The 25,849-nt window shown below is 49.1% G+C and overlaps 1 protein-coding gene across 1 annotated transcript in view; it reads left to right on the top strand.

Annotated features, from left to right (window-relative positions):
* The window catches only part of CNTNAP1 (contactin associated protein 1), a 45,884-nt gene extending 23,674 nt beyond the window's left edge, over positions 1-22,210 (top strand). Inside the window, exons 13-24 of the mRNA XM_077917553.1 lie at positions 70-273; positions 2,866-3,022; positions 3,413-3,540; positions 3,678-3,845; positions 6,680-6,898; positions 9,277-9,516; positions 10,426-10,662; positions 11,818-11,945; positions 13,393-13,486; positions 16,890-17,126; positions 19,208-19,258; positions 20,611-22,210. Of these exons, the coding sequence (XP_077773679.1) occupies positions 70-273; positions 2,866-3,022; positions 3,413-3,540; positions 3,678-3,845; positions 6,680-6,898; positions 9,277-9,516; positions 10,426-10,662; positions 11,818-11,945; positions 13,393-13,486; positions 16,890-17,126; positions 19,208-19,258; positions 20,611-20,870 (2,123 nt within the window). The 3' untranslated portion in view covers positions 20,871-22,210. The remainder of the gene's footprint in view (positions 1-69; positions 274-2,865; positions 3,023-3,412; positions 3,541-3,677; positions 3,846-6,679; positions 6,899-9,276; positions 9,517-10,425; positions 10,663-11,817; positions 11,946-13,392; positions 13,487-16,889; positions 17,127-19,207; positions 19,259-20,610) is intronic.
* The last annotated feature ends 3,639 nt before the right edge of the window (positions 22,211-25,849 follow it).

Here is a 25,849-nt window from a genome sequence, read left to right as displayed (position 1 = left end):
TCCATTGCATGGGGGGGGAAAGTTGTTTTTCCTGTCGCACACTCGTTTTGCACCCTTTCTGCCTTCCAGAGGACCGGGCTTGGACCATCGTCTGGCACAATCGATACTGGGTCACACGAGTGACCGGTTACAGCCCTGAAAGACCTTTCCTGGGCACTGTGGACTACTGGAACGCCTCGTGGAGCGAGGTGTCAGCTCTGGCCAACGCCTCCGAGTACTGCGAGCAGCAAATTGAGTTCCGCTGTTACTTCTCTCGCCTGCTCAACACCCAGAGTGAGTGACCAGGTGGACGGAGCTGCACAGCCGCACCCTCGGGTGCTGTGTGGGTTTCGCTTTTAGCACCTGCTAAAATTTGAAATTTGCTAAAATCGAACCATTCCAGGTAGCTTGTTTTTGTTCTGCCTCTTCTCTGTGGTCCCTGCGCAGAACCTGTGTTTTTCTCAAGTGGGAAACTTCAAAAGTTAAGCTCATGTTTTTGGTGGGTACCTTGTCCCACCTTCTATGCCATCATCCCCCAAGTTGGTACCTTCCAGCTGGTGCAGAACTACAACTCCCATCATCCCATTGGCCATGCTAGATGGGGGTGATGGGCATCGGAGATGGGGTCCTGTGTGCAGGCAGCCGCTCAGAAGGATTGTAAAGGTAAAGGTATAGGGACCCCTGACCATTAGGTCCAGTCATGGCCGACTCTGGGGTTGCGGTGCTCATCTCGCTTTATTGGCTGAGGGAGCCGGCGTACAGCTTCCGGGTCATGTAGCCAGCATGACTAAGCCGCTTCTGGCGAACCAGAGCAGCGCACGGAAACGCTGTTTACCTTCCTGCCAGAGTGGTACCTATTTATCTACTTGCACTTTGACGTGCTTTCGAACTGCTAGGTTGGCAGGAGCAGGGACCGAGCAACGGGAGCTCACCCCGTCACGGGGATTCGAACTGCTGACCTTCTGATCGGCAAGTCCTAGGCTCTGTGGTTTAACCCACAGTGCCACCCGTGTCCCTCCCAGAAGGACTGTAGTTCCAGGTAAACCACCTGTTTCTTTCAGTTGGGTCCAAGGGCTGAGCCAAGCCCTGGAATGCCACCTGTTCCAACACCTCTCTTGAGCCTTCAGATGATTCACTAGGCATTGCTCACTCCACTTTGAGGTTGATCTTTTCCTCCACCAGGACTAGAAACGTGAAAGTATTCATGCTCCCCAAAGAAGCATGGCACATGGGAGTATGAATACTTTCACGTTTTGGGGAATTATAGGGACAGAACTATCTAATATCGTATAGAAATTTATTTATGTATGCTACTGCAGCAGCAAGAATGCTACTTGCCACCAAGTGGAAAGAAGCAGAAATCCCAGTAAAGGAAGAATGGATACAAAAACTCATGGAATATGCAGAAATGGCAAAATTTACCGGAGGAATAAAAATTCAAGATAGCAAACTTTTTTTAAATAAAAGAATGGAAACGGTTTATTGAACATTTACAGATAAATTGCAAACAGATAAAAACATTATCAGGATTATTGTAACAACCTGCAGTTTCACAAGAGTGAATATTTACAGAAGTTAAATGAACAAGTGAAATGAATTTGGATATGCAGAAGATATTAAAAAATAATCATAAGGAACCGCAGAAAGGGAAGAAAGTCGAATTTTGAAATGTGGAATTGATTGTAAAACTAATGAAATGTATAAACTTGAAAAGTATATGTATAAAAAAAGTAGTCATGGCTGAAAAAAATTCAGGGTGCTGAGCTTTGCATTACCCGATGGCACTGTTGTCACAGAATGCAGCAACCCCCCTAGACAGAGCAGATCTTTACTAGGAAGAATCTTCAGGTTGTTCTAGATATCTGAATGAAAACATAAGTTTGGTATGCAGAGGAAGCGGAGTGGGTTAAATGGACCTCTGGCCTGATTCCGCAGGTGGTAGTTTTGCCGCATAGCTGTCAATTTTCAGATTTGAAAATAAGGGATCGGCAGCCTTGAAAATAAGGGATCAGCAGCCTCACCTACCTGCAGTGCTGAGACCCTACCTGCCCGCAGACTGTCTTGCCAGAGTGGTGCATGCTCTGGTTATCTCTCGCTTCGACTACTGCAATGCGCTCTATGTGGGGCTACCTTTGAAGGTGACCCGGAAACTGCAATTAATCCAGAACGCGGCAGCTAGACTGGTGACTGGGAGTGGCCGCCAAGACCACATGACACCAGTCCTGAGAGATCTGCATTGGCTCCCAGTACGTTTCCGAGCACAATTCAAAGTGTTGGTGTTGACCTTTAAAGCCCTAAAACGGCCTCAGCCCAGTATACCTGAAGGAGCGTCTCCACCTCCATCGTTCTGCCCGGACATTGAGGTCCAGTGCCGAGGGCCTTCTGGCGGTTCCCTCGCTACGAGAAGCCAAGTTACAAGGAACCAGGCAGAGGGCCTTCTCGGTAGTGGCACCTGCCCTGTGGAACGCCCTCCCATCAGATGTCAAAGAGAAAAATAACTACCAAACTTTTAGAAGACATCTGAAGGCAGCCCTGTTTAGGGAAGCTTTTAATGTTTAATAGGTTATTGTATTTTAGTGTTTTGTTGGAAGCCGCCCAGAGTGGCTGGGGAAACCCAGATGGGCGGGGTATAAATAAATTATTATTATTATTATTATTATTATTATTATTATTATTATCATTATCATCATCATCATCATCATTATTATCACCTACCCCGGGGACAGTCTACGGGATATCTAACAATCCGGTATAGCAGCGGGAAACGGCGCTGGAATAAGAGAATTTCCCACAAAAAAAGGGAAGGTTGACAGCTATGTTTTGCCATTTGCCTGAGAGCACGCTCCGTGAGATCTCCCGCTGACAGGCCCTCTCGTTCTTCCTTAGCTGGGATGCCGCTGAGCTTCTGGATGGGCCGAAACGAAGAGCGCCATTACTACTGGGGGGGCTCTCCCCCAGGGCTGGGGCGCTGTGCTTGCGGCATGGACAAGAACTGCGCCGACCCCCGTTTCTACTGCAACTGCGATGCGGACCATGCCATGTGGTGAGAGAGAAGGCGGCCCTCGTCCCTCCAAGGAGGGCCTTGGGTGGTCATGGCGGCGGGTGCGAAACGTATATCCCTAACTGATAGCGGGCCCAGTTTCCCACAACCATGGTGTTATGTACTGAAGTTCTCACCCTGGGCCAGCAGGGGGATACTGTAAATAGTTCAGGTCCACATGCAAATAAGGGATCAAAAGTGACATTCAGCGATTGGATAGTTACAGAAAGTTGTTACAGTTATGTTGTACTGGAGCTCTATATAAGCAGCCTGGCTGAACCCTTCAGTTCAGTTCTGTTCTGGCCTCTGAATAAACAAGAGCTGTTTGAAGAATCGCTGTGTCGTCTGATGTGTTCACCCACAACTTAACACATTGTTCTCTCTCTCTTCCAGGCGGGCGGATAAAGGGCTGCTGAATTTTGTCGACCATCTTCCTGTCACGCAGGTGGTGATCAGCGACACGAACCGCACCGGGTCGGAGGCCCAATTCTACGTGGGCCCGTTGCGTTGCTATGGCGACCGTGAGTAGCGGACTGAGGATATGGATGCCGTTCCCTCGTGTGTCTATCGGAATGGATGGAGGGCCCCTGAGGGAGGACGGGATGGGGCTCGCATCCATTTTTACATGCGCTAATAACGGACTTCCTACGATTTGCAGGCAACTCTTGGAATACCGTTTCTTTCGTCCGGGGAATGGCCTTGATCTTCCCCACCTTCCAAGTCAACTACAGCATGGATATCAGCTTCTTCTTCAAGACTTCTGCCCCATCTGGCACTTTCCTGGAGAACATCGGGCCGAAGAACTACATCCGTGTGGAGCTTAACAGTACGGAATCGTCATTGAAATCCCACTCAGTATTGATCCAGAGTAGATCCCAATGTATAGTTAGCAGAGTAAGAACTTAACACGTTGCAGGATTCCCAAAAAATAGACCAGAGGCAATTATATTTCATCCAGCAGAGCTTTACTGCTACTGAAGGCAAATGAGCATAATGGTCACAAATCCAACACATTCAGGATTGGCACTGTCCATAAGAAATCCAGTTGCAGAAGACTTACAATAACCTATAATAAGACTAAACCTTAACACTATATATACTATGTACAGAACACCACACCAGAAGGAAGAGATAAAGTGAAACTCAGGCTCCTTCTGGGCTCTTATTATAGTCAGCAGGACCTTGAGAGAAGAGATAAGAGAACCAGTTTAAACCAGCTGTACTCAGCTTCTCGGAAGGAATAACCCAAACATCATGAAGTTTCTTTCACACAGAGAAGCTTCCAGAAGCTTCCAGAACCCTCTTAAATTAAGTAGAATAGGAAAGATCTCTACACAGCAGATCAATACTTTCTGTTCTAAGAAATGCAAACTGACAGGAATTGGGGGCTTGAGGCAGTGGGAGTAGTCCGAGAGGCCTTCTTAGACAGATATTGAATATATTGGCACTTTGCCCAATCCCATGTAGGGCTCTGTCCGCAGGTACATTTGATGTGGTATCAAATAACTTTAAATAGGCATGGATTGCCCCAAAGAATTATGGGAGCTGGCGTTTGTTAAGGGTGCTGGGTGTTCTCCCCTCACAGAACGGCAGTCCCCAGAGTTTCTTGGGGAGAGGGATTGACTGTTAAACCACTCTTGAGAATTGTGGCTCTGTGAGGGGAATAGGGGTGTCCCAATAACTCTCAGCACCCTTAGCAAACTATAGTTTCCAGGATTCTCTGAGGGAAGTCATGGCTGCTAAAAGTAGCATGATACTGCTTTAAATGTGCAGTGCAGATGGGCCCTAACACTGTTAGAAATGTGAACGAAATGGAGAACTAAGGATGTATTGCTTGGAAACTGAATCTTGATTCCTCTAAGTAATATTATTAATAATAATATTAATTCTATTATTTGTACCTTGCCCATCTGACTGGGTTGCCCCAGCCACTCTGGGCAGCTAATAACAAAATATTAAAAACACAGCAAAACATCAAACATTAAAAACTTTCCTATACTGGGCTGCCTTCAGATGTCTCCTAAAAGTCAGATAGTTCTTTATCTCATTGACATCTGATGGGAGGATGTTCCACAGGGAGGGCGCCACCACCGAGAAGGCCCTCTGCCTGGTTCCCTGTAGCTTCACTTCTCTCAGTGAGGGAACCGCCAGAAAGCCCTCAGAGCTGGACCTCAGTATATGGGCTGAACAATGGGGTTTGAGACACTCCCTCAGGTATACAGGACCAAGGTCATTTAGGACTTTATAGGTCAGCACCAACACTTTGAATTGTGTTCCGAAATGTACTGGGAGCCAGTGTAGATCCTTTAGGACTGGAGTTACAGGGTGGCTGTAGGAAATCATCAGGGCTACAGTCTCCAAAAAAGCAACAACACTTCCTTTTGTGCTTATACTTAGCAGGCAGTGAACCCAGGGACAGGGAGGTAGCATTATTTAGCCCCCCCCCCCCCAAAGCATAGTTGTCTGGAGGGGCAGGGACCCTCCCTCCTGGTCAGGGCCGTCTTAAGCATATCCGGAGCAGTGGTGCAAAGATCCCGCCACCACCGCCCGTTTCCCAGAGTTATCGACCTTTTTAAGGGGGGGACCCCAAAGTTGTTGACCTTTTTAAGGAAAGGCTGCTCCCACCCTCACACTGCTGCCCTGTGTGCTGCTTGAACACGGCTGGGCATTGGCTGGGGCTGGGAAGCCGGGCTGCACGGGAAGCAGGCGGGGGTCTCGTCCGGGCAGGGACAAGCAAAGCGAGCTGGGCTGTACGTGTCGCCGCAGCAGAGAAGCGCGCTCACTCAGCTGCAGTCTCGCTGTCCTTGCTTGGGGAGGAAGGATGGGGGAGGAGAGAGCATGACTGGGAGGGGATCGGGCAGGGGAAGGAAACGGGGTTCGTGTGAAGGGGTGCAGAGGTGGTGGGGGCAGCGGGAGGAGGCAGGATCCATGCAAGGCAGTGGAGAAGCAGGAGAAGGAGGGAGGGGCGCTGGGGGCAGCAGTTGCAGCGTGCAGCCTCAAGCGCAGGGATCTTTTGAGGCAGAGTAGACGAGGGGAGCGGGACGTGGGTGGCACTGTGGGTTAAACCACAGAGCCTAGGACTTGCCGATCAGAAGGTCAGCGGTTTGAATCCTCGCGACGGGGTGAGCTCCCGTTGCTCGGTCCCTGCTCCTGCCAAACTAGCAGTTCGAAAGCACGTCAAAGTGCAAGTAGATAAATAGGTACCACTCCGGCGGGAAGGTAAACGGCGTTTCCGTGCGCTGCTCTGGTTTGCCAGAAGCAGCTTAGTCATGCTGGCCACATGACCCGGAAGCTGTACGCCGGCTCCCTCGGCCAATAAAGCGAGATGAGCGTCACAACCCCAGAGTCGGTCACGACTGGACCTAATGGTCAGGGGTCCCTTTACCTTTACCTACACGAGGGGAGCAGTGGTAGAGTCACGTTTATGATGCACAGAGCTTGGGATGCAAGCACACACCACGCAGCCGAGGAGGTGGTGTGGCACCAAGCCCCCGCTCCGCCTCGCTTACCTCCCTGCTCTTTCCTCCCTGGACTCTCCGCCTGGCGCTCTCCACTGCTTGGCGCCCTGGCTCGCCACGCCACTACGCCCAATGGTAAAGACGTCCCTGCTCCTGGAAGGCAGCTGTGGTGTGACACCTCTCTCCTGCTGCTGTTTCCTAGCTACCCGAGATCTGGTATTCATATACGACATTGGCAACGGGGACGAGAACCTGACAGTGCACCGGGACATGCCCTACAATGACAACGAGTGGCACGAGGTCAAGGTGGAGATCAACGTGAAGCTCGCTCGGATGCGGGTTGACCGGATGCCCTGGGTTGTGCGAGCGGCCCCTCCCCAGACCTTCATTCACATGAACCTCACGAAGCCTCTCTATGTGGGTGAGTGAGGATGGGCAGGATGGTGTGAATGAATGAATGAAAGAGGGAGAGAGGGAGAGAGAGAGACCCTATTGGACGAGGTTCTTTCATTGTTGATAACCTCAAACTAGAACCAGGCTCAATACAGCTTACTCATCAGTATGAAAAAGCTCAGCCAGCTCAGTTTTGTAACAGGCAAAATCTCATTTTTTTGTGTGGGTGGGTGGTGAAAATCTAGCTTTATCATCTTTACCATCCTCTTCATTTTATTTGTTAAAAACTTTATTTCCATAGTTAAAAACTTATACAGTGGTACCTCGCAAGATGAATGCCTCGCAAGACAAAAAACTCGCTAGACGAAAGGGTTTTTTGTTTTTTGAGCTGCTTCGCAAGACGATTTTCCCTATGGGCTTGCTTCGCAAGACGGAAACGTCTTGCAAGTTTGTTTCCTTTTTCTTAACACCGTTAATACAGTTGCGACTTGACTTCGAGGAGCAACTCATAGCACACGGTGTGGTAGCCTTTTTTGAGGCTTTTGAAGACTTTGGTGATTTTTGAAGCTTTTCCAAAACTTTCCCGACACTGTGCTTCGCAAGACGACAAAACTCGCGGAACATAATAATAATAATAATAATAATTTATTATTTATACCCCGCCCATCTGGCTGGGTTTCCCCAGCCACTCTGGGCGGCTTCCAACTGAATATTAAAAACAGTACAGCATCAAACATTAAAAACTTCCCTAAAGAGGGCTGCCTTCAGATGACTTCTAAAAGTAAAATAGTTGTTTATTGCTTTGACATCTGCTGGGAGGGCGTTCCACAGGGCAGGAGCCACTACCGAGAAGGCCCTCTGCCTGGTTCCCTGTAACCTTACTTCTCGCAATGAGGGAACCGCCAGAAGGCCCTCGGCGCTGGATCTCAGTGTCCGGGCTGAACGATGGGGGTGGAGACGCTCCTTCAGATATACTGGACCGAGGCCGTTTAGGGCTTTAAAGGTCAGCACCAACACTTTGAATTGTGCTCGGAAACGTACTGGGAGCCAATGCAGATCTCTCAGAACTGGTGTTATGTGGTCCCGGCGGCCACTCCCAGTCACCAGTCTAGCGGCCGCATTCTGGATTAATTGCAGTTTCCGGGTCACCTTCAAAGGTAGCCCCACGTAGAGCGCGTTGCAGTAGTCCAAGCGGGAGATAACTAGAGCATGCACCACTCTGGCAAGACAGTCTGCGGGCAGGTAGGGTCTTAGCCTGCGTACCAGGTGGAGCTGGTAGACAGCTGCCCTGGACACAGAATTAACCTGTGCCTCCATGGACAGCTGTGAGTCCAAAATGACTCCCAGGCTGCGCACCTGGTCCTTCAGGGGCACAGTTACCCCATTCAGGACCAGGGAATCCCCCACACCTGCCCGCCCCCTGTCCCCCAAAAACAGTACTTCTGTCTTGTCAGGATTCAGCCTCAATCTGTTAGCCGCCATCCATCCTCCAACCGCCTCCAGGCACTCACACAGGACCTTCACTGCCTTCACTGGTTCTGATTTAAAGGAGAGGTAGAGCTGGGTGTCATCTGCATACTGATGAACACCCAGCCCAAACCCCCTGATGATCTCTCCCAGCGGCTTCATATAGATATTAAAAAGCATGGGGGAGAGGACGGAACCCTGAGGCACCCCACAAGTGAGAGCCCAGGGGTCTGAACACTCATCCCCCACCACCACTTTCTGGACACGGCCCAGGAGAAAGGAGCGGAACCACCGTATAACAGTGCCCCCAGCTCCCAGCCCCTCTAGACGGTCCAGAAGGATGTTATGGTCGATGGTGTCAAAGGCCGCTGAGAGATCCAGCAGAACTAGGAAACAGCTCTCACCTTTGTCCCTAGCCCGCCGGAGATCATCAACCAGCGCGACCAAGGCAGTTTCAGTCCCATGGTGAGGCCTGAATCCCGATTGGAAGGGATCCAAATGGAACGAATTAATTCCGTCTTGCGAGGCACCACTGTAGGTTCATTTTTTAAAAAATATTTTTTATTTGATTTTACATTTAAAAAGCTATCATATTACCAAATACATCACCATATATAGAGATTTCTCTGAATCTCGAAACTTCCCCCCATCCCCTCCATGGGTCCTGTGGTCAACATTTACAACTGCATATTATTCCATAATCTACATTTCGTATCCATAGTGTTTGTTACATTACAAGTGTGATTAAAATCCTGCTTAGAGTGGTTTCCTAAATAAATTACAATTTCCCCCCATTCTTTTTAAAAGTTTTTGTCCAGCTTCAAAGGCTTTACAAAAACCCCTTGCTGTTTTCCACTGGGACCGGAACACTTAAAACGAGCTTGCCTAGATCCAGCAAGGCAGCTGTTAACGTTTTCATTTCCTGTCCCCCTTTCTTAGGCGCTGCCGAATACTACCTGCGCCCCTTCTTGGGCTGCTTGCGGGGCCTGCGCATGAACGGGGTCACCCTCAACTTGGAGGGGAAAGCCAACGAGACGGAAGGGGTGCTTGTGAACTGCACGGGGCATTGCCGGAACCCTTTGGTGCCCTGCCGAAACTACGGCACCTGCCTGGAGGCCTACAGCCACTACACCTGCAACTGCTCCGTCTCTGCCTTTGAAGGACCTTTCTGCAACCTGGGTGAGAGCCATACACAAGTCCGGAGGGTTGGGATGACGTGGCGAGGCGAGGAGGGGGCAGGACGGAGAAGGCAGGGCTGATTTCCCCCCACCTTCGCCGCATCAAGCAGTTGGTGCCTTACCTTTCCCGCCCCGACCTGGCCACAGTGATCCATGCGGCGGTCACCTCCAGGCTTGACTACTGTAATTCGTTCTACACGGGGCTGCCCTTGAAGCTGTCCCAGAAACTCCAGCGGGTGCAGAATGCTGCAGCGAGGCTCCTCACGGGGTCTCTGCCATGGGAGCATATTCACCCAGTGCTTTTCAAACTGCACTGGCTCCTGGTGGAGTACAGGGTCAGATTTAAGGTGCTGCTTTTGACCTTTAAAGCCCTTCACGGCCTAGGACCCTCGTACCTACGGGACCGCCTCTCCCGGTATGCCCCACGGAGAGCCTCAAGGTCCATAAATAGCAACACCCTAGAGGTCCCGGGCCCTAAGGAAGTTAGATTAGCCTCAACCAGAGACAGGGCCTTTTCAACACTGGCCCCAGCCTGGTGGAACGCTCTGCCTCATGAGACCAGGGCCCTGCAGGATCTGATTTCTTTCCGCAGGGCCTGTAAGACTGAGTTGTTCTGCCTGACCTTTGGCTTAGAATCAGTTTGATTCCCTCCCCCTCTTCCTTTCTCCCCTGTGATGAAGCTGCATTTTAATGTTTCAATGTTTTGACGTTGTATTTTAATCTTGTTTTTAAGTTGTATTCATTCAGCCTGTTTTTATTATTGCTTGTTAGCCTCCCTGAGCCCAGCCTTGGCTGGGGAGGGTGGGGTATAAATAAAATTTATTATTAATATTATTTATTATTATTTTCCTTAGGCCTTTGACTCTCCGCCTAACCGTTGCCGTGTTCCCCCATCTATCCCCTTTTGCAGACATCGGCGCCTACTTCGAGCAAGGCACCTGGGTGCGCTACGACATCATGACGATGCCATTGCACGTGGTCCGGGAGTTCTCCAACATTCTCCACCAGCCGATTCAGCCGCTCCCCGGCTACAACCTGACCAGGGAGGATGTGTGGCTCAGCTTCCGCACCACTTCGGCCCCCGCCGTCCTGATCTACGTCAGCACCTTTGTGCACGATTACATGACCATTTTGATCCGCGAGGACGGTGAGCACCACGGGAGCTAGCTCAGGGCCCTACGAATCTGGCCTCTTTCTTGGTGACAACGCATCTTGCCATGGTGTCAGGATAGTTCATAGAATTGTAGAGTTGGAAGGGATTTCTCCCAGGGGTAATCAACTCCAGCCCCCCTGCAATGCCTAAATCTTAACTACAGCATCCACAGCAAATGGCCTAATAATAATAATAATAATAATAATAATAATAATAATAATATATTATTTATATTCTGCCCATCTGGCTGGGTTTCCCCTGACACCAGAATACAGTGGTACCTCGGGTTAAGTACTTAATTTGTTCCGGAGGTCCGTTCTTAACCTGAAACTGTTCTTAACCTGAAGCATCACTTTAGCTAATGGGGCCTCCTGCTACCGCAGCGCCACCGGAGCACGATTTCTGTTCTCATCCTGAAGCAAAGTTCTTAACCCGAGGTACTGTTTCTTGGTTAGCGGAGTCTGCAACCTGAAGCATATGTAACCCGAGGTACCATTGTATTAAAAATGTGATTTGCTCATTGCAAACAGCTGAAAGTAGGTAAATTTTGATAATAAATCTGCTTTGCAGTGGGGGTTGAATAAATTCGATTGCAACTGTAGTTCCAGATTTGCCATGTTTGTGACAAGGGTTGTCTTGGAAATGATGGTTCCCCTCCATACGTCATGAGGGAATGCCAAATCATTAAAAACTTCCCTAAACGGGGCTGCCTTCAGATGTCTTCTAAACATCAGATAGTTGTTTATTTCCTTGACATCTGATGGGAGGGTGTTTCACAGGGTGGGTGCCACTACCAAGAAGGCCCTCTGCCTGGTTCCCTGTAGCCTCACTTCTCACAGAAGGCCCTTGGCGCTGGACCTCAGCGTCCGGGCTGGGTGATGGGGGTGGAGACGCTCCTTCAGGTCTACTGGGCCGAGGCCATTTAGGGCTTTAAAGTTCAGCACCAACACTTTGAATTGTGCTTGGAAACGTACCGGGAGCCAATGTAGGTCTTTCAGGCCTCAACACTGAAATATTCAGATGTTTGTTTGGTTGTTCTGGCCACGCTTGCCATCGCACTTGTTTGGCAAGACTTTGAGAGCTGCGGTTTCAAAGTAACACCATCTCCTCCTTGCCGTCCCCTTCTACCTGTTGCCATTTCCCTTGCAGGCATCCTGCAGCTGCACTACCAACTGGGCACCCTCCCTGCCATCTACCCCCTGAGCACACGCTCTGTGGCCGACGGACAGCCACACAGTATCAACGTCACGCGCGTCAACCGAACGTTGTACACACAGGTAAGGGGGGCTCCTCTTGCTGCAGGAGTGGGGAGGGGCCTGCAGAAAGATGTCTTGCAGGCAGAAGGGACCTGGAGCCCCCCTGATGTTGCTTGGCTCCCAGCTCCCATCGGCCTCAGTTGAGTGATGGATGCTGCAGTTCAGCAATGCCTAGAGGACTACACATGGTCTTCACCTCTGGCCCTGTGGCTCTCTCACTGTCTGGAGGGAGGGAGGGACTCTCGGGAGAGTAGCCCAGCAGCTTTCCGCTCTGCGGAGTGTGGGCCCGTTGGTGTCATGTGGACAAACGGTTAAATTATGCAGTGCTCGGCTTCATGTCGCCAGGCACACCTTCCCAGCGTCTGGAAGTTCTGAGATAAGGTGCCAGGTGCGCTGGGTTGCCATAGCAACACTAGCAAGGCCAAGCGTATGTCTTGCTGAGTCACTTACCCTTCCATTAGTCCAAGAATGCCTAGGTGTAGAAACAGGTATAACAGGCATTGCTTTTCTGATGTTTGTGTCCTGATGCCCATGCCGTATTGTCCTGTCCTGTCTGGATACTGCCCTGTTTCCATGGGAGTGTCTGACTCTGCATGTGAGGAAGAGGCTCTGTGTTTTACACAGCAGCGTTACGTAGCAGGGAGATAGTGTTACCGGATCTCTCTGCACATATGTATCTTTACTTCAGAGACCAGAAGAACTCTGTATAGTAGATAGCTGGGGCTCCATGTACTCTGCTGATATATCAAACTGGTTGTTGAGGTGTGGGGAACACAACCTTCCACAAGTAGCTCCAGGGCCTGGGACAGTGCTGGGAATGGCTGAGTTCTCCACTGTAAAATAATAATAATAATAATAATGATGATGATGATGATGATGATGATGATGTTAGTATTATTTATAGCCCACCCAACTGGCTGGGTTTCCCCAGCCACTCTGGGCGGCTCCCAACAGAATATTAAAAACATGATAAAACATCGAACATTAAAAGCTTCCCTAAACAGGGCTGCCACAGTTGTCTTCTAAATGTCAGATGGTTGTTTATTTCCTTGACATCTGGTGGGAGGGCGTTCCACAGGGCAGGGGCCACTACCGAGAAGGCCCTCTGCCTGGTTCCCTGTAGCGTTGCTTCTTGGAATGAGGCAACCGGCAGAAGGCCCTCGGCGTTGGACCTCACTGTCCGGGCAGAACGATGGGGGTGGAGACGCTCCTCCAGGTATACTGGGTCGAGGCCGTTTAGGGCTTTAAAGGTCAGCACCAACACTTTGAATTGTGCTTGGCAATGTACTGGGAGCCAATGTAGGACTTTCAAGACCGGTGTTCTATGGTCTTGGCGGCCGCTCCCAGTCACCAGTCTAGCTGCCGCATTCTGGATTAGTTGTAGTTTCCAGGTCACCAGTCCACTGTTCTCTGTGAGGATATCCTGATCAGCCTTATAGTTTGTCTTCTCTCTTCTTTCTTCCTTTAGTTGGATTATTACCCAGTCCAGGTCTACCAGCTCTCCCTTTTTGTGGACGGCAGACTCGACTCGCCCAAGGCGCTCTATCTTGGTCGTTTCATGGGTGAGTGAGAGTCGTGGGTCCTGCCCATTCTTGACATTGATTGTCCCATGCCCAGCTCCTTGGATGTACCAGTCAGCCTTCTGCTGCCTTGGTTCCTTCCAGTTACTTTGGATTTCCAACCCGTGGCTAGTGGCCAACATCTGGAAAGCTCCAGATTGACCAGGGAGAGAGGGGGGTGTCTGCTCCACATAACCTCACCCTGACATCCAACTCTGCTTTGCTTTTAGGCTCGCAAACATAGTTCTCTCCTCCTTCCACTTCCACATCTCTGTATTCCGCCCTGTCCCTCGAAACAGCCTCTGTTGTCCCCTTTCTCCTGTGTTGCTGGAGACCCCCATTCCTTCTAATCGCCAGCCTGGGAGTGCCTCTCAGTTCCAAAGCAAAATGTGGCCACCCCAAAATGAGGCGATGGTCTCTGCATCCTCAGGGGCCTCTCTTCGGTATATGGAAGTTTGTCGTTATACAGTGGTACCTCGCAAGACGAATGCCTCGCAAGACAAAAAACTCGCTAGACGAAAGGGTTTTTTGTTTTTTGAGCTGCTTCGCAAGATGATTTTCCCTATGGGCTTGCTTCGCAAGACGGAAACGTCTTGCAAGTTTGTTTCCTTTTTCTTAACACCGTTAATACAGTTGCGACTTGACTTCGAGGAGCAACTCATAGCAAGTGGTGTGGTAGCCTTTTTTGAGGTTTTTGAAGACGTTGGTGATTTTTGAAGCTTTTCCAAAACTTTCCCGACACCGTGCTTCGCAAGACGGAAAAAATTGCAAGACGACAAAACTCGCGGAATGAATTAATTTCGTCTTGCGAGGCACCACTGTATACCGTATTTTTCGCTCTATAGGATGCACCGGACCATAGGATGCACCAGACCATAGGAGGGGGAGAACGGGAGGGGGGGGAGATTCTCCCCCTCTTTGCTCAGCGCCCCTTCAGCAAAGCGGCAGGAGAAACGGAGCCCCTTCCATTTCTCCTCCCGCTTCACTGAAGGGGCGCTGCGCAGAGAGGGAAAACTGTGCAGCACTTCTCCAGCGAAGTGAAGCCTAGAGAACAAGAGTGATCTGTGTGCACCGACCCCTCTCGCTCTCCATGCTTCAGGCGGCCATCCGCAAGCCTTCGGAGCACGGCGGGAACTCCTGCTACACTCTGGAGGCTTGCGGATAGCTGCCTGAAGCCCCCGGAGCTCAGCGGGAGTTCCCTGCGCTCCGGGGGCTTCAGGCGACTTCAGCGAAAGCAACGTGAAGCCTCCGGAGCACGGGGGGAGCTCTCCCTCTGTATTTCGGAGGCTTCGTGTTGCTATCGCTGAAGCCAAGGAGCCTGCATTCACTCCATGGGACGCATACACATTTCCCCTTCATTTTTGGAGGGGGGAAAGTGCGTCCTATAGAGCGAAAAATACGGTATATGCCCAGTAGGGAACTGTGAGCTTTGATACTTAATAGAATTTGGGGGCAGCTGAGTCTGTAAGAGGAGGAGAAGGGTCTGACGCAGAGGCCGGCACCCTGGGGCCTCCTCTAAGGCAAATGGGGAACTCGTTTCTTCAAAGAGCCGCCATCACCCGAGCTCCTCTGCTCTTCCGTTTCTCTCCTGCCCCACTTTTTCACGTCTTCTCCTTCCACCCCACTTTCTGCAAGCTCTCCCCCCCCTTTCCCCTTCCTTTCCCCCTTGTTGCATCCGTCAAACGCAGGCCTCTCTGTATGAACATTCTGTAACGGGGCTGAAAATGATTTTGCAGGTTCTGGGCTGAATAAATTATGCAGATCATATGAATTTTGCATTCGTGTCCTTAATTTGCACAGCATGCCCTTCTGTCGCTAGGCGGGGAAAGGAACAAAGAGCCCCTCTCCCCCGGGAGTGCTGCTTCACTTCCTGACAGACATTGACTCCTAAACCTGTCCTTACAGATCTCAAGGCTTTTTCAAAAACTGATATGGCTGATCGTTGTCAGTGTTTTTGATTTGGGGTACTTTTTATTTTATCTCGGGATGCCGGTGGCGCTGTGGGTAAAAGCCTCAGCGTCTAGGGCTTGCCGATCGAAAGGTCGGCGGCTCGAATCCCCGCGGCGGAGTGCGCTCCCGCTGCTCGGTCCCAGCGCCTGCCAACCTAGCAGTTCGAAAGCACGTCAAAGTGCAAGTAGATAAATAGGGACCGCTTACTGGCGGGAAGGTAAACGGCGTTTCCGTGTGCTGCGCTGGCTCGCCAGATGCAGCTTTGTCACGCTGGCCATGTGACCTGGAAGTGAGATGGGCGCACAACCCCAGAGTCTGTCAAGACTGGCCCGTACGGGCAGGGGTACCTTTACCTTTACCTTTATTTTATCTCATTGAACAACCTGTTTTATTACATACATTTAAACCCATTGACACACACACACACACACACACACACACACTCACACATACGCACACTCGTTTTTTCCCCCTTTTCTAAATTACATTTCAAAATATTCATTTCAACAACCATAAATCAATGACTTCCCTCCTTCTCTTTTGGTAGTTCATTTTGCATACTATAAAGGTAAAGGGACCCCTGACCATTAGGTCCAGTCACGGCCGACTCTGGGGTTGCGGCACTCATCTCATTTTATTGGCTGAGGGAGCCGGCGTACAGCTTCCAGGTCATGTGGCCAGCATGACTAAGCCGCTTCTGGCAAACCAGAGCAGCGCACGGAAATGCCGTTTACCTTCCCGCCGGAGCGGTACCTATTTATCTACTTGCACATTGACGTGCTTTCGAACTGCTAGGTTGGCAGGAGCAGGGACCGAGCAACGGGAGCTCACCCCGTCACGGGGATTCGAACCGCCAACCTTCTGATCAGCAAGTCCTAGGCTCTGTGGTTTAACCCACAGCGCTACCCACGTCCCTTTTGCATACGGTATACACCCCTGCATATTTTACATGAACTAAATTATTCAGTAATCCGTTTTTACATCCCTCAAAACTTATTTACACTGTTGAATTTATCTTAACACTACCAGCGTTTTTAAATGAACACAATTTTCACCCATATATTCAGTGAACATTTTCCAGTCGTCTTTAAACGTGCATTCTTCTTGTTCTCTTATATTCTATATGTTAAGTCTGCAAGCTGCATACAGTATATTCCATCAATTTAAGTTGCCATTCTTCTTTGGTTGGGGCGCCGCTCATTTTCCACTTTGGGGCTAACAAAACACAGGCCGTGGTAGTGGCATACATAAATAGTCTTTTTTGACACCTGGGAATTTCCCTCTGAATTATCCCCAACAAAAAGGACTCTGGGTTTTTTTTTGGGGGGGGGGTGTACTTTTAAACATTTTTTTCAATTCATTATATATCATTTCCCTAGTTTTGAGGGGGCTTAGGAGGAAGAAGCTGGCGTCTGTTTAACCCTCTCCTGTTCCTCTTGTCTTCCATGGTCCACAGAGACGGGCCTGATTCACCCGGACATCCAAAGGTACAACACACCGGGCTTCACAGGTTGTCTCTCAGGAGTGAAATTCAACAGCATTGTGCCTCTGAAAACCATCTTCCGGGCGAGTGGCAAAAATCCCATCCGCCCCTACAGCATCAAAGGGCGGCTGGTGGAGTCCAGCTGTGCCTCTATGCCCAGCTCTTACGTCGAAACGCCACCGGAACTTGACCCCTGGTACATAGACCCAGGTAAGGTAGCATTTATGGGGGAGGAAGGTGAGATGTTGGGCCTGCCCACTCATCCCAGAAGGGTTGGGGGCAAGGCTGTGCTTACCTGGGGGCGAGGGTGCCTCTTAATAAATTTAATAATAATAATAAATGTTATTTACACCCCGCCGTCCCCGGGCTCAGGGCGGCTAACACCAATAAAATCACAGTAAAAACATAATGGGGGTGGGGGGAACCAATTTAAAATACAGGTTAAAATGCAAATTAAAATGCAGCCTCATTTAAAAGTAGCCCATAGATCAAAACCATAAGGGGAGGGCAACATAAGGGTCAGACTGAGTCCAAACCAAAGGCCAGGCGGAACAGCTCTGTCTTGCAGGCCCTGCGGAAAGATCTCAAGTCCCACAGGACCCTAGTCTCTTCTGACAGAGCGTTCCACCAAGTCGGAGCCAGTACTGAAAAGGCCCTGGCCTTGGTTGAGACCAATCTAACCCCCTTGTGACTTGGGACCTCCAAAGTGTTGTTATTTAGGGCCTCCGGGGGGCATACCAGGCGAGGCGTTCCCGTAGGTACGAGGGTCCTAGGCCGCATAGGGCTTTAAAGGTCAAAGCCAGCACCTTAAACCTGATCCTGTACTCCACCGGGAGCCAGTGCAGTTGGTAAAGCATTGGATGAATGTAATCCCACGGCAAGGACCCCGTAAGGAGCCTCGCTGCGGCATTCTGCACCCGCTGGAGCAGCCCTAGCCTTCCTTCATGTGTCCCAGGTGATGTTTGGGCCAGAACCCTTGGACTAATCTACACTAGTGAGCTAAAATATTATACAGTGGTGCCTCGCAAGACGAAATTAATCCGTTCTGCGAGTCTCTTTGTCTTGCGGGTTTTTCGTCTTGCGAAGCACGGCTATTAGCAGCTTAGCGGCTATTAGCGGCTTAGCGGCTATTAACGGCTTAGCGGCTATTAGCGGCTTAGCGGCTTTAAGAAAAAGGAAACAAACTCGCAAGAACTCGCAAGACGTTTTCGTCTTGCGAAGCAAGCCCATAGGGAAATTCGTCTTGCGAAGCACCTCAAAAAACGAAAACCCCTTTTGTCTAGCGAGTTTTTCGTCTTGTGAGGCATTCGTCTTGCGGGGCACCACTGTACAGCGGTACCTTGGTTCTTGAACGGCTTAGCTGACAAACAAATCGGCTCCGAACGCCACAAGCCCGGAAGTAAGTGTTCCGGTTTGCGAACGTTTTTCAGAAGCCAAACGTCTGACGCGGCTTCTGCTTGAGGGCAGGAAGCTCCTGCAGCCAATCGGAAGCTGCGCCTTGGTTTTCGAACCGTTTCAGGAGTCGAACGGAATGGATTAAGTTCGAGAACCAAGATACCAGTGCGAATGCGTTATAAACATGTGACACCAGAGTCATCAATGTAAAATTGCATTGCTGTTGTTTTATTTTGAGCGTTTTTACAATCACGATTTAAATGACTAATCAATAAGACTTGATTTAAATCATCATTTTTTAACAGAAAGACTCATTATTGCTGGTATCATCTTAATATTTACAACCAGAGGAAGATTTCATTTTTGGAATAATAAATTTTCAGAGTAGTTTTTACAGTTATATCAAAAATTACTGATTTGCTTATACTATTAGAAATACATAGATAATTATGAAATTATTGTGAGGTTCAATAAGTTAACTGTTTATATTTGGACAACTTTTCTGCTGTCCTTTATTGGAAGGAGAAAATAATTTCCTTAATAACAATTTAAACAATTTATTTAACTAAAACAATAACATTATAGCATATGTATCCATGTTTGTTAACTGATGTGGTTAAACATTTTAAAAAAAAACCTAGACTCGCGTTTTAGCACACATGAAAAACTTAAAACAAATCCTTATTTCCTGATAAATAGCCTTTGGACTATAATGCAACTTAAAAAGAAAAAATCTTTAGGAAGATTTTTCCTACAAAAGCATTTTATTTTAAAAATCTGATTTAAATATAAAAAAAATCTGATTTAAATAAAAAATCCAATTTAATTTTTTTAAAAATCCGATTTTTTAAAAAATCATTGATTTTTATTCATCCTGGTCCTCTGTGTCCTTCTAGTTGACTTCCTGTACATCCACGATGACGGCTGGATCGCGATCATCATTGGAGGTAAGTGTGAGACCAAGAGGGTTGCTGGGATCTTTTGCCCAAGAGCTGCACCATGGGAGCTTGGCCCATGGGAGCTTTGAGAGCTCAGATTTAGATGCTGACTGTGGCCTACCATGCTACAGCCACACCTAAGAACGGAGGAAGCCACAGGATGCCACGTCCAACCACGGGTCCACCTAAGGGCTCAGCACTGTCCCTGTCGGTTAGCAGTAGCTCCCCAGGGTTTCAGATGTGGAGGGGGGCATTCCCAGCCTTAACCTTTAAAGCCCTAAACGGCCTCAGTCCAGTATACCTGGAGGAGCGTTTCCACCCCATCGTTCTACCCGGACACTGAGGTCCAGCGCCGAGGGCCTTCTGGCGGTTCCCTCCCTGCAAGAAGCCAAGTTACAGGGAACCAGGCAGAGGGCCTTCTCGGTAGTGGCACCCGCCCTGTGGAATGTCCTCCCGCTAGATGTCAAAGAGAACAACAACTACCAGACTTTTAGAAGACATCTGAAGGTAGCCCTGTTTAGGGAAGCTTTTAATGTTTGAGGCATTAGGTAAAGGTAAAGGGACCCCTGATCATTAGGTCTAGTCGTGGCCGACTCTGGGGTTGCGGCGCTCATCTCACTCTATAGGCCAAGGGAGCCAGCGTACAGCTTCCGGGTCATGTGGCCAGCATGACTAAGCCGCTTCTGGCAAACCAGAGCAGCGCACGGAAATGTCGTTTACCTTCCCGCCGGAGCGGTACCTATTTATCTACTTGCACTTTTGGGTGTGCTTTTGAACTGCTAGGTGGGCAGGAGCAGGGACCGAGCAACGGGAGCTCACCCTGTCGTGGGGATTCAAACCGCCGACCTTCTGATCGGCAGACCCACGTCCCAGTTTGATGCATTACTGTATTTAAATATTGTGTTGGAAGCTGCCCAGAGTGGCTGGGGAAACCCAGCCAGTTAGGTGGGCTATAAATAATACTAACAACAATATTTATTATTATTATTATTATTATTATTATTATTTTGATGATGATGATGGTTACAATGGAGAACTCAGCCATTCCCAGTGCTGTGACAGCGCTATTATTATTATTATTTATTATTATTTATTATTATTCTTATTATTACTATATTTATTATCATTATTATTACTATTTTATTATTATTTTATTATTATTATTATTATTATTATTATTATTATTATTATTTTATTAATTATAATTATTATTAATTATTATAACTGGAGAAGCTGGGACTTGAACCTGGCACCTGCAGGCAACACATATGGTCTACCAAGGAGCTATGGCCCTGTCCACGTGTAGCCTTCCTTTTGGGTTATTCTCGTCCTCCCCCTTCACTCTCGCCTTTCTCCCTCAGTGATCTTTTTCCTGCTCCTGCTGCTGGCGGCCGCTCTCCTCTTAATGTACCTGCACCATCACCGCTACAAGGGCTCGTACCACACCAACGAGCCCAAGGCTATCCAGGACTACAACAGTAGTAGCAGCAGTGGTGGTGGTGGCGGTGGCGGCAGCAGCAGCGGCAGCGGCGGAGCCCCTCCCGTCCCGCCGGCGAAGCCTGCCGCTTCGCGGAAGGATCAAAACTTGCCACAGATCCTGGAGGAGTCCAAAACCGAATAGCCGACCGGAGCCAGGAGCGCCGATTCCTCCCTCCGATGGTGCTGGCTGCAGCCTCTTGGCAAGACCAAACCCGAACTGCCAACTGTGCCACTTTCTGGGAAGCCAACCTTCTCCCCCCCCGACAGCCCCACTGCGAGACGACGGCCCTCCTGGCGCCTCTGCCTTGTTTCACCTGCACGTCCTGTGGAGTGTTGCTGCATCTTCCGGTTGGATCCAATAACCGATGGGCAGGTGTCAATCAAAGGTCCCCAGCCCGAGTTTTTTCTTTCTTTAATAGCCTGATTCTCCCCAGTCCCGTTTCTCATCTCTTGATCAGGTTGGTGCCTAAGAAGATGCCCAAATGATACCCGAGGGTGGTTGTTCCCTGACCCTCAGAGCTATTAAGTCTCTCTGCACTCCTGTGTCTGGACCGCGCAGAGTCTCCTCTGGAGTAAAATTGGGGTGGCAGAGGCGACGTATGACAGGCTGTGGCAAGCAGCCTGTGCCCAGACTTCCTCCAAGCCAAACTCCACAGATCTTTGCCGTTTGAAGAGAGACACTGGACGTTCAATATTGCACTTTCTTCTTTTTATTTTGTTTTTACGGAACAAGGGAAAATGCAACGCAATATCCATTCTGGCCTTTTCACGCGTGACTCACTAGCACATAGTCTTCCTTGCTTAATTGCTTAGCATTTAATTAAAAAACAAAAAAAGCCATTAGTCGAGCCATGCAATATAGCATATTTTAGATCTCGGCACGTTATATTGTGCCCTGAGAGAAATCCAATGTGCAATGTAGGTACCTGCCTGCCAGTATATATATAAAAATATATATAAATATAAATATATTTCTGTGTGCAGCTGCAGCGCATGGAAGGATCACTCGCACTTTGCTACCACTTTGCTGCTTTCGTAAATCAGGGTTTTGAGAATTTTAAGATTCTTTCTACCTTCCCCACCCCCGCCTTCTTCCCTTTTAGTTGTGGGTTATTAGACAGACTAGTTTTTTTATTCTATCGGTTTGTATAAAAAACACAAAAGCAGAAGTCTGATGTTCTGTTTTTTCAAGTGAAGTGATGTCGTCTGTGTGGTCTGTAGTTTGCTACTTCGGGGAAGGAGGTTTTGCTCTCTGGCAACTCTTCCGACCCTCTTCCTCCCCCTACCTTTTGAAAAGCTAAGTTCACTCGTGAAATGTTAAGAAGATAAAAACTGTGTAGCAGAAGCAAAATGGATTTATTTTATCCAAAAGCCCGGGGCTATTCCTGGGCGGTTTATTTTTTCTAAGGAGCTGTTTGTCTGGACAAAACGTGAAGGTTACCTAAATAAATAAATGTAAAGAAAGTTAAGTCAGGGCGATGACGACGTGAGCCTGTGTCATTTTGTGGGGAGGTGATGGTGCGAAGGCTGTTGTTCAAAAGTATCTAAATTATGAATTGAGTTTTAACAGGCAGCCCGCCAGCGGTTCTCAACCTGTGGGTCCCCAGATGTTGTTGGACTACAACGCTCATCATCCCTGAGCTCTGGCCTTGCTAGCTAGAGGTGATGGGAGTTGTGATTCAACAAAATGTGGGGACCCACAGGTTGAGAAAGGCTGCAGGCTTAGGCCAAGCAACCACCAGCATTGTAACTACAGTTGGGGGGGGGGCGCAAATGGTGCCCACCGAGTCACCACGTCCACAGGCTTCTGTGCTCGTGGTTTTTAAGGGTCCCCACATCGCCGGCGCGGCAGGACCCGACCCCTGCTGAGCTGATTCCCTCCGGAGCTCGGAGGGAATCCGCCATTAGGCAATGGCGCTAACCCGGAAGTCTCCTAACCTGAAACTGTTCTTAACCTGAAGCACCACTTTAGCTAATGGTGCCTCCCACTGCTGCTGCACCACCGGAGCACGGTTTCTGTTCTCATCCTGAAGCAAAGTTCTTAACCCGAGGTACTATTTCTGGGTTAGTGGAGTCTGTAACCTGAAGTGTATGTAACCTGAAGTGTATGTAACCCGAGGTACCACTGTACAGCCATGCGGTGCAATCAATGAGGGTGTGTTAAAGGTAAAGGGACCCCTGACCATTAGGTCCAGTCGCAGATGACTCTGGGGTTGCGGCGCTCATCTCGCTGTATTGGCCAAGGGAGCTGGCATACAGCTTCTGGGTCATGTGGCCAGCATGACTAAGCCGCTTCATGACTTCTGGCAGTTTACCTTCCCGCTGGAGGAGTACCTATTTATCTACTTGCACTTTGACATGCTTTTGAACTGCTAGGTTGGCAGGAGCAGGGACCGAGCAATGGGAGCTCACCCTGTCACAGGGATTTGAACCGCCGACCTTCTGATCGGCAAGTCCTAGGCTCTGTGGTTTAACCCACAGTGCCACCACAGTGCCATGGTTCAAAATCCCCCCTGCAGCAATGTTCCTGCTCTGTACTCACGTTCCTTTTGCACATAGAGAATTGACGTGCTGGGGTGAGAACGGCAGCAGCAAAACCGGCTAGAGCTGCTCCAGCTATGCAAGGCAATTGGATCTCAGTACACATAAAAGCTGAAAACCCAAACAGGCATTGTTTGTCACAAAGGCCAGCACAAAATGTGTGGCTCCTATGGTGAACAACAGGGTGAAGAGACCTTGGCTCCTACAGCTAAGACTAGAATGATGGGCAACCCTTGCCCCGAAATCTGCATTAAGGCAACAGCTTTCTTAAGCCTACCAGAATGTCACAAAATAGCATGCAAGCTCTCAGTTTCCCCAGAACTCTTCATCAAGTTAGATAGTTTTAAAAAAACCAGCAACCCATAAGCAACGGAGGGTGTCTATATTTCAATTTCTCTTCCCCCCCCCCCCGTCTTCAAAGTCTGTTCTTCCCTTTTCTGCTGCAACTTGTACCTATTTTTATTTTTAAAAAAGGTCCTCATGAAAATTCATCAAGTGTTGAAGAGAGGATGGAATCACCCGTTGTTGTAAATGCGTTTCCTCTCCCCAGGCGGCCTGGATGCATCCTGAATTGTGCAAAATGTCTGCTACTTCCCCCCAACGGTCAAAACTCCCATTGTTCCCATTGCGTGTTTTGCGACAGGGAAGTTTGTTAACGTGAGCAGTTTCTGAGCTCTGGGTGCAGTACTGAGCCCAAGATTTCAGATTAAAACTGCAGAGTGGAAGGAAAGGAGGACGTTTTCCTGCCTCCCCACTTCCAGCTACTCTCTGAAGACTGGAAAAGAGACCCTCTTAAGAATATTAGGGGGGTGGGCAGGGGAAGGACTAGACCATGTGAAAAATGAACATAATATTTTAGCTGCAGTTCGTTCATTCTCAGCTTTGTATTGTTATAAAGAAAAGGCTCACCTAGACATTCTGTCGTGCCCAGAACCTAGGTTGAAGGTGCCATTTAGCTCCTAGCTTTCATATCTCTGTTTCTAATGGTGCTACTCCGCCATGCCACCTCAAGACTCTTACCAAATGCCCACACCTTCCACTTTTCTCTTTCCCTCCTGCTTTCTCTCTCATTGGATTTTTTCTTACCATCTAGTGTTGTTGTTGTTTAGTCATGTCCGACTCTTTGTGACCCCCTGGACCAGAGCATGCCAGGCACTCCTGTCTTCCACTGCCTCCCGCAGTTTGGTCAAACTCATGCTGGTAGCTTCGAGAACACTGTCCAACCATCCCGTCCTCTGTCCTCTCCTTCTCCTTGTGCCCTCCATCTTTCCCAACATCAGGGTCTTTTCCAGGGAGTCTTCTCATGAGGTGGCCAAAGTATTGGAGCCTCAGCTTCACAATCTGTCCTTCCAGTGAGCACTCAGGGCTGATTTCCTTCAGAATGGATAGGTTTGATCTTCTTGCTGTCCATGGGACTCTCAAGAGTCTCCTCCAGCACCATAATTCAAAAGGATCAATTCTTCGGCGATCAGCCTTCTTTATGGTCCACCTCTCACTTCCATGCATCACTACTGGGAAAACCATAGCTTTAACTATACGGACCTTTGTCGGCAAGGTGATGTCTCTGCTTTTTAAGATGATGTCTAGGTTTGTCATTGCTTTTCATTGCCATCTAGCCTAGGGAAATCAAAAGCTTGCACACCAGTTCATGACATTTCAGTCAGCTTAATAAAGGCACCATCTTAATATGGGCTCCCCACCCCCTCTTATGGGCCTTTATTTGTAGGGTGACTGAGATGAAACATTCCTTTGGGTACCTCTGACATCGTGAGGCAGGCGTTTTCAGAGACACAAACCACACGCACAATACAAAACAAAGTAGAAAGCACCTCATCACTCCCTACTTTTTTTTGTCTTTTCCCCTCTGCTGTGGGACTCTGTATACCAGTGTTTCCCATACTTGGGTCTCCAGCTGTTTTTGGACTACAACTCCCATCATCCCTAGCTAGCAAGATGATCGGGGTGCTGGGAAGCGTAGTCTAAAAAACTGCTGAGACCCAAGTTTGGGGAATGCTGCCCTACGCAAATGTCACAGGGGTGATCCTCAGGGTCCCTTCTAACTCAACAACTCTATGTGCAATGGGAATTGGGGTTGCTTGTGCGTAAACTCCAAACTGCTCCAAGCTGGTTGTATAGCTAAACCTTTCCCTGGTTTGACAGCCCTCACAACGCGACTGTCTCAGTCACTGGCAGAATCCGTCAGTGGGCATTTCCTAAACTTCTTCCAACATAAGAATTCCTTGACTCCAAGTCTCCTCCTAGATTCTCTGCGCGGAAGCCTTCTGCGCAGAGTAGGCGTGCCAAGCGGAGGTCCTGTGCTCTCCCCGCTGATCTCACTGGAAGAGTCTCAGAGCCTTCCCTCCGAAGTACTCTCAGCCTCCCCTTTCTTCCTGGTGTCACCTTGATTTCCTTCCCCAGCGGAAGCTCTCTCTCTCTCCTTGCTAGTTCCCTCCCCTGCCTCATTGGGGAGCCTTACCTCTCCTCTTGTCTCTGATGGCAGTTCCCTGACACTATGCGTGTGTATCTCAACTTGTTTATGCATTCCTCAGTTACAGTGCTGTCATCTCGAAACATGCATGT

This window comes from Podarcis muralis, chromosome 13 (genome assembly GCF_964188315.1).
Source record: "Podarcis muralis chromosome 13, rPodMur119.hap1.1, whole genome shotgun sequence".
In the NCBI taxonomy this organism is placed as follows: Eukaryota; Metazoa; Chordata; class Lepidosauria; order Squamata; family Lacertidae; genus Podarcis; species Podarcis muralis.
Note: the sequence above shows the minus strand (reverse complement) of the source record. Positions and strands in the feature narration are given on the sequence as shown.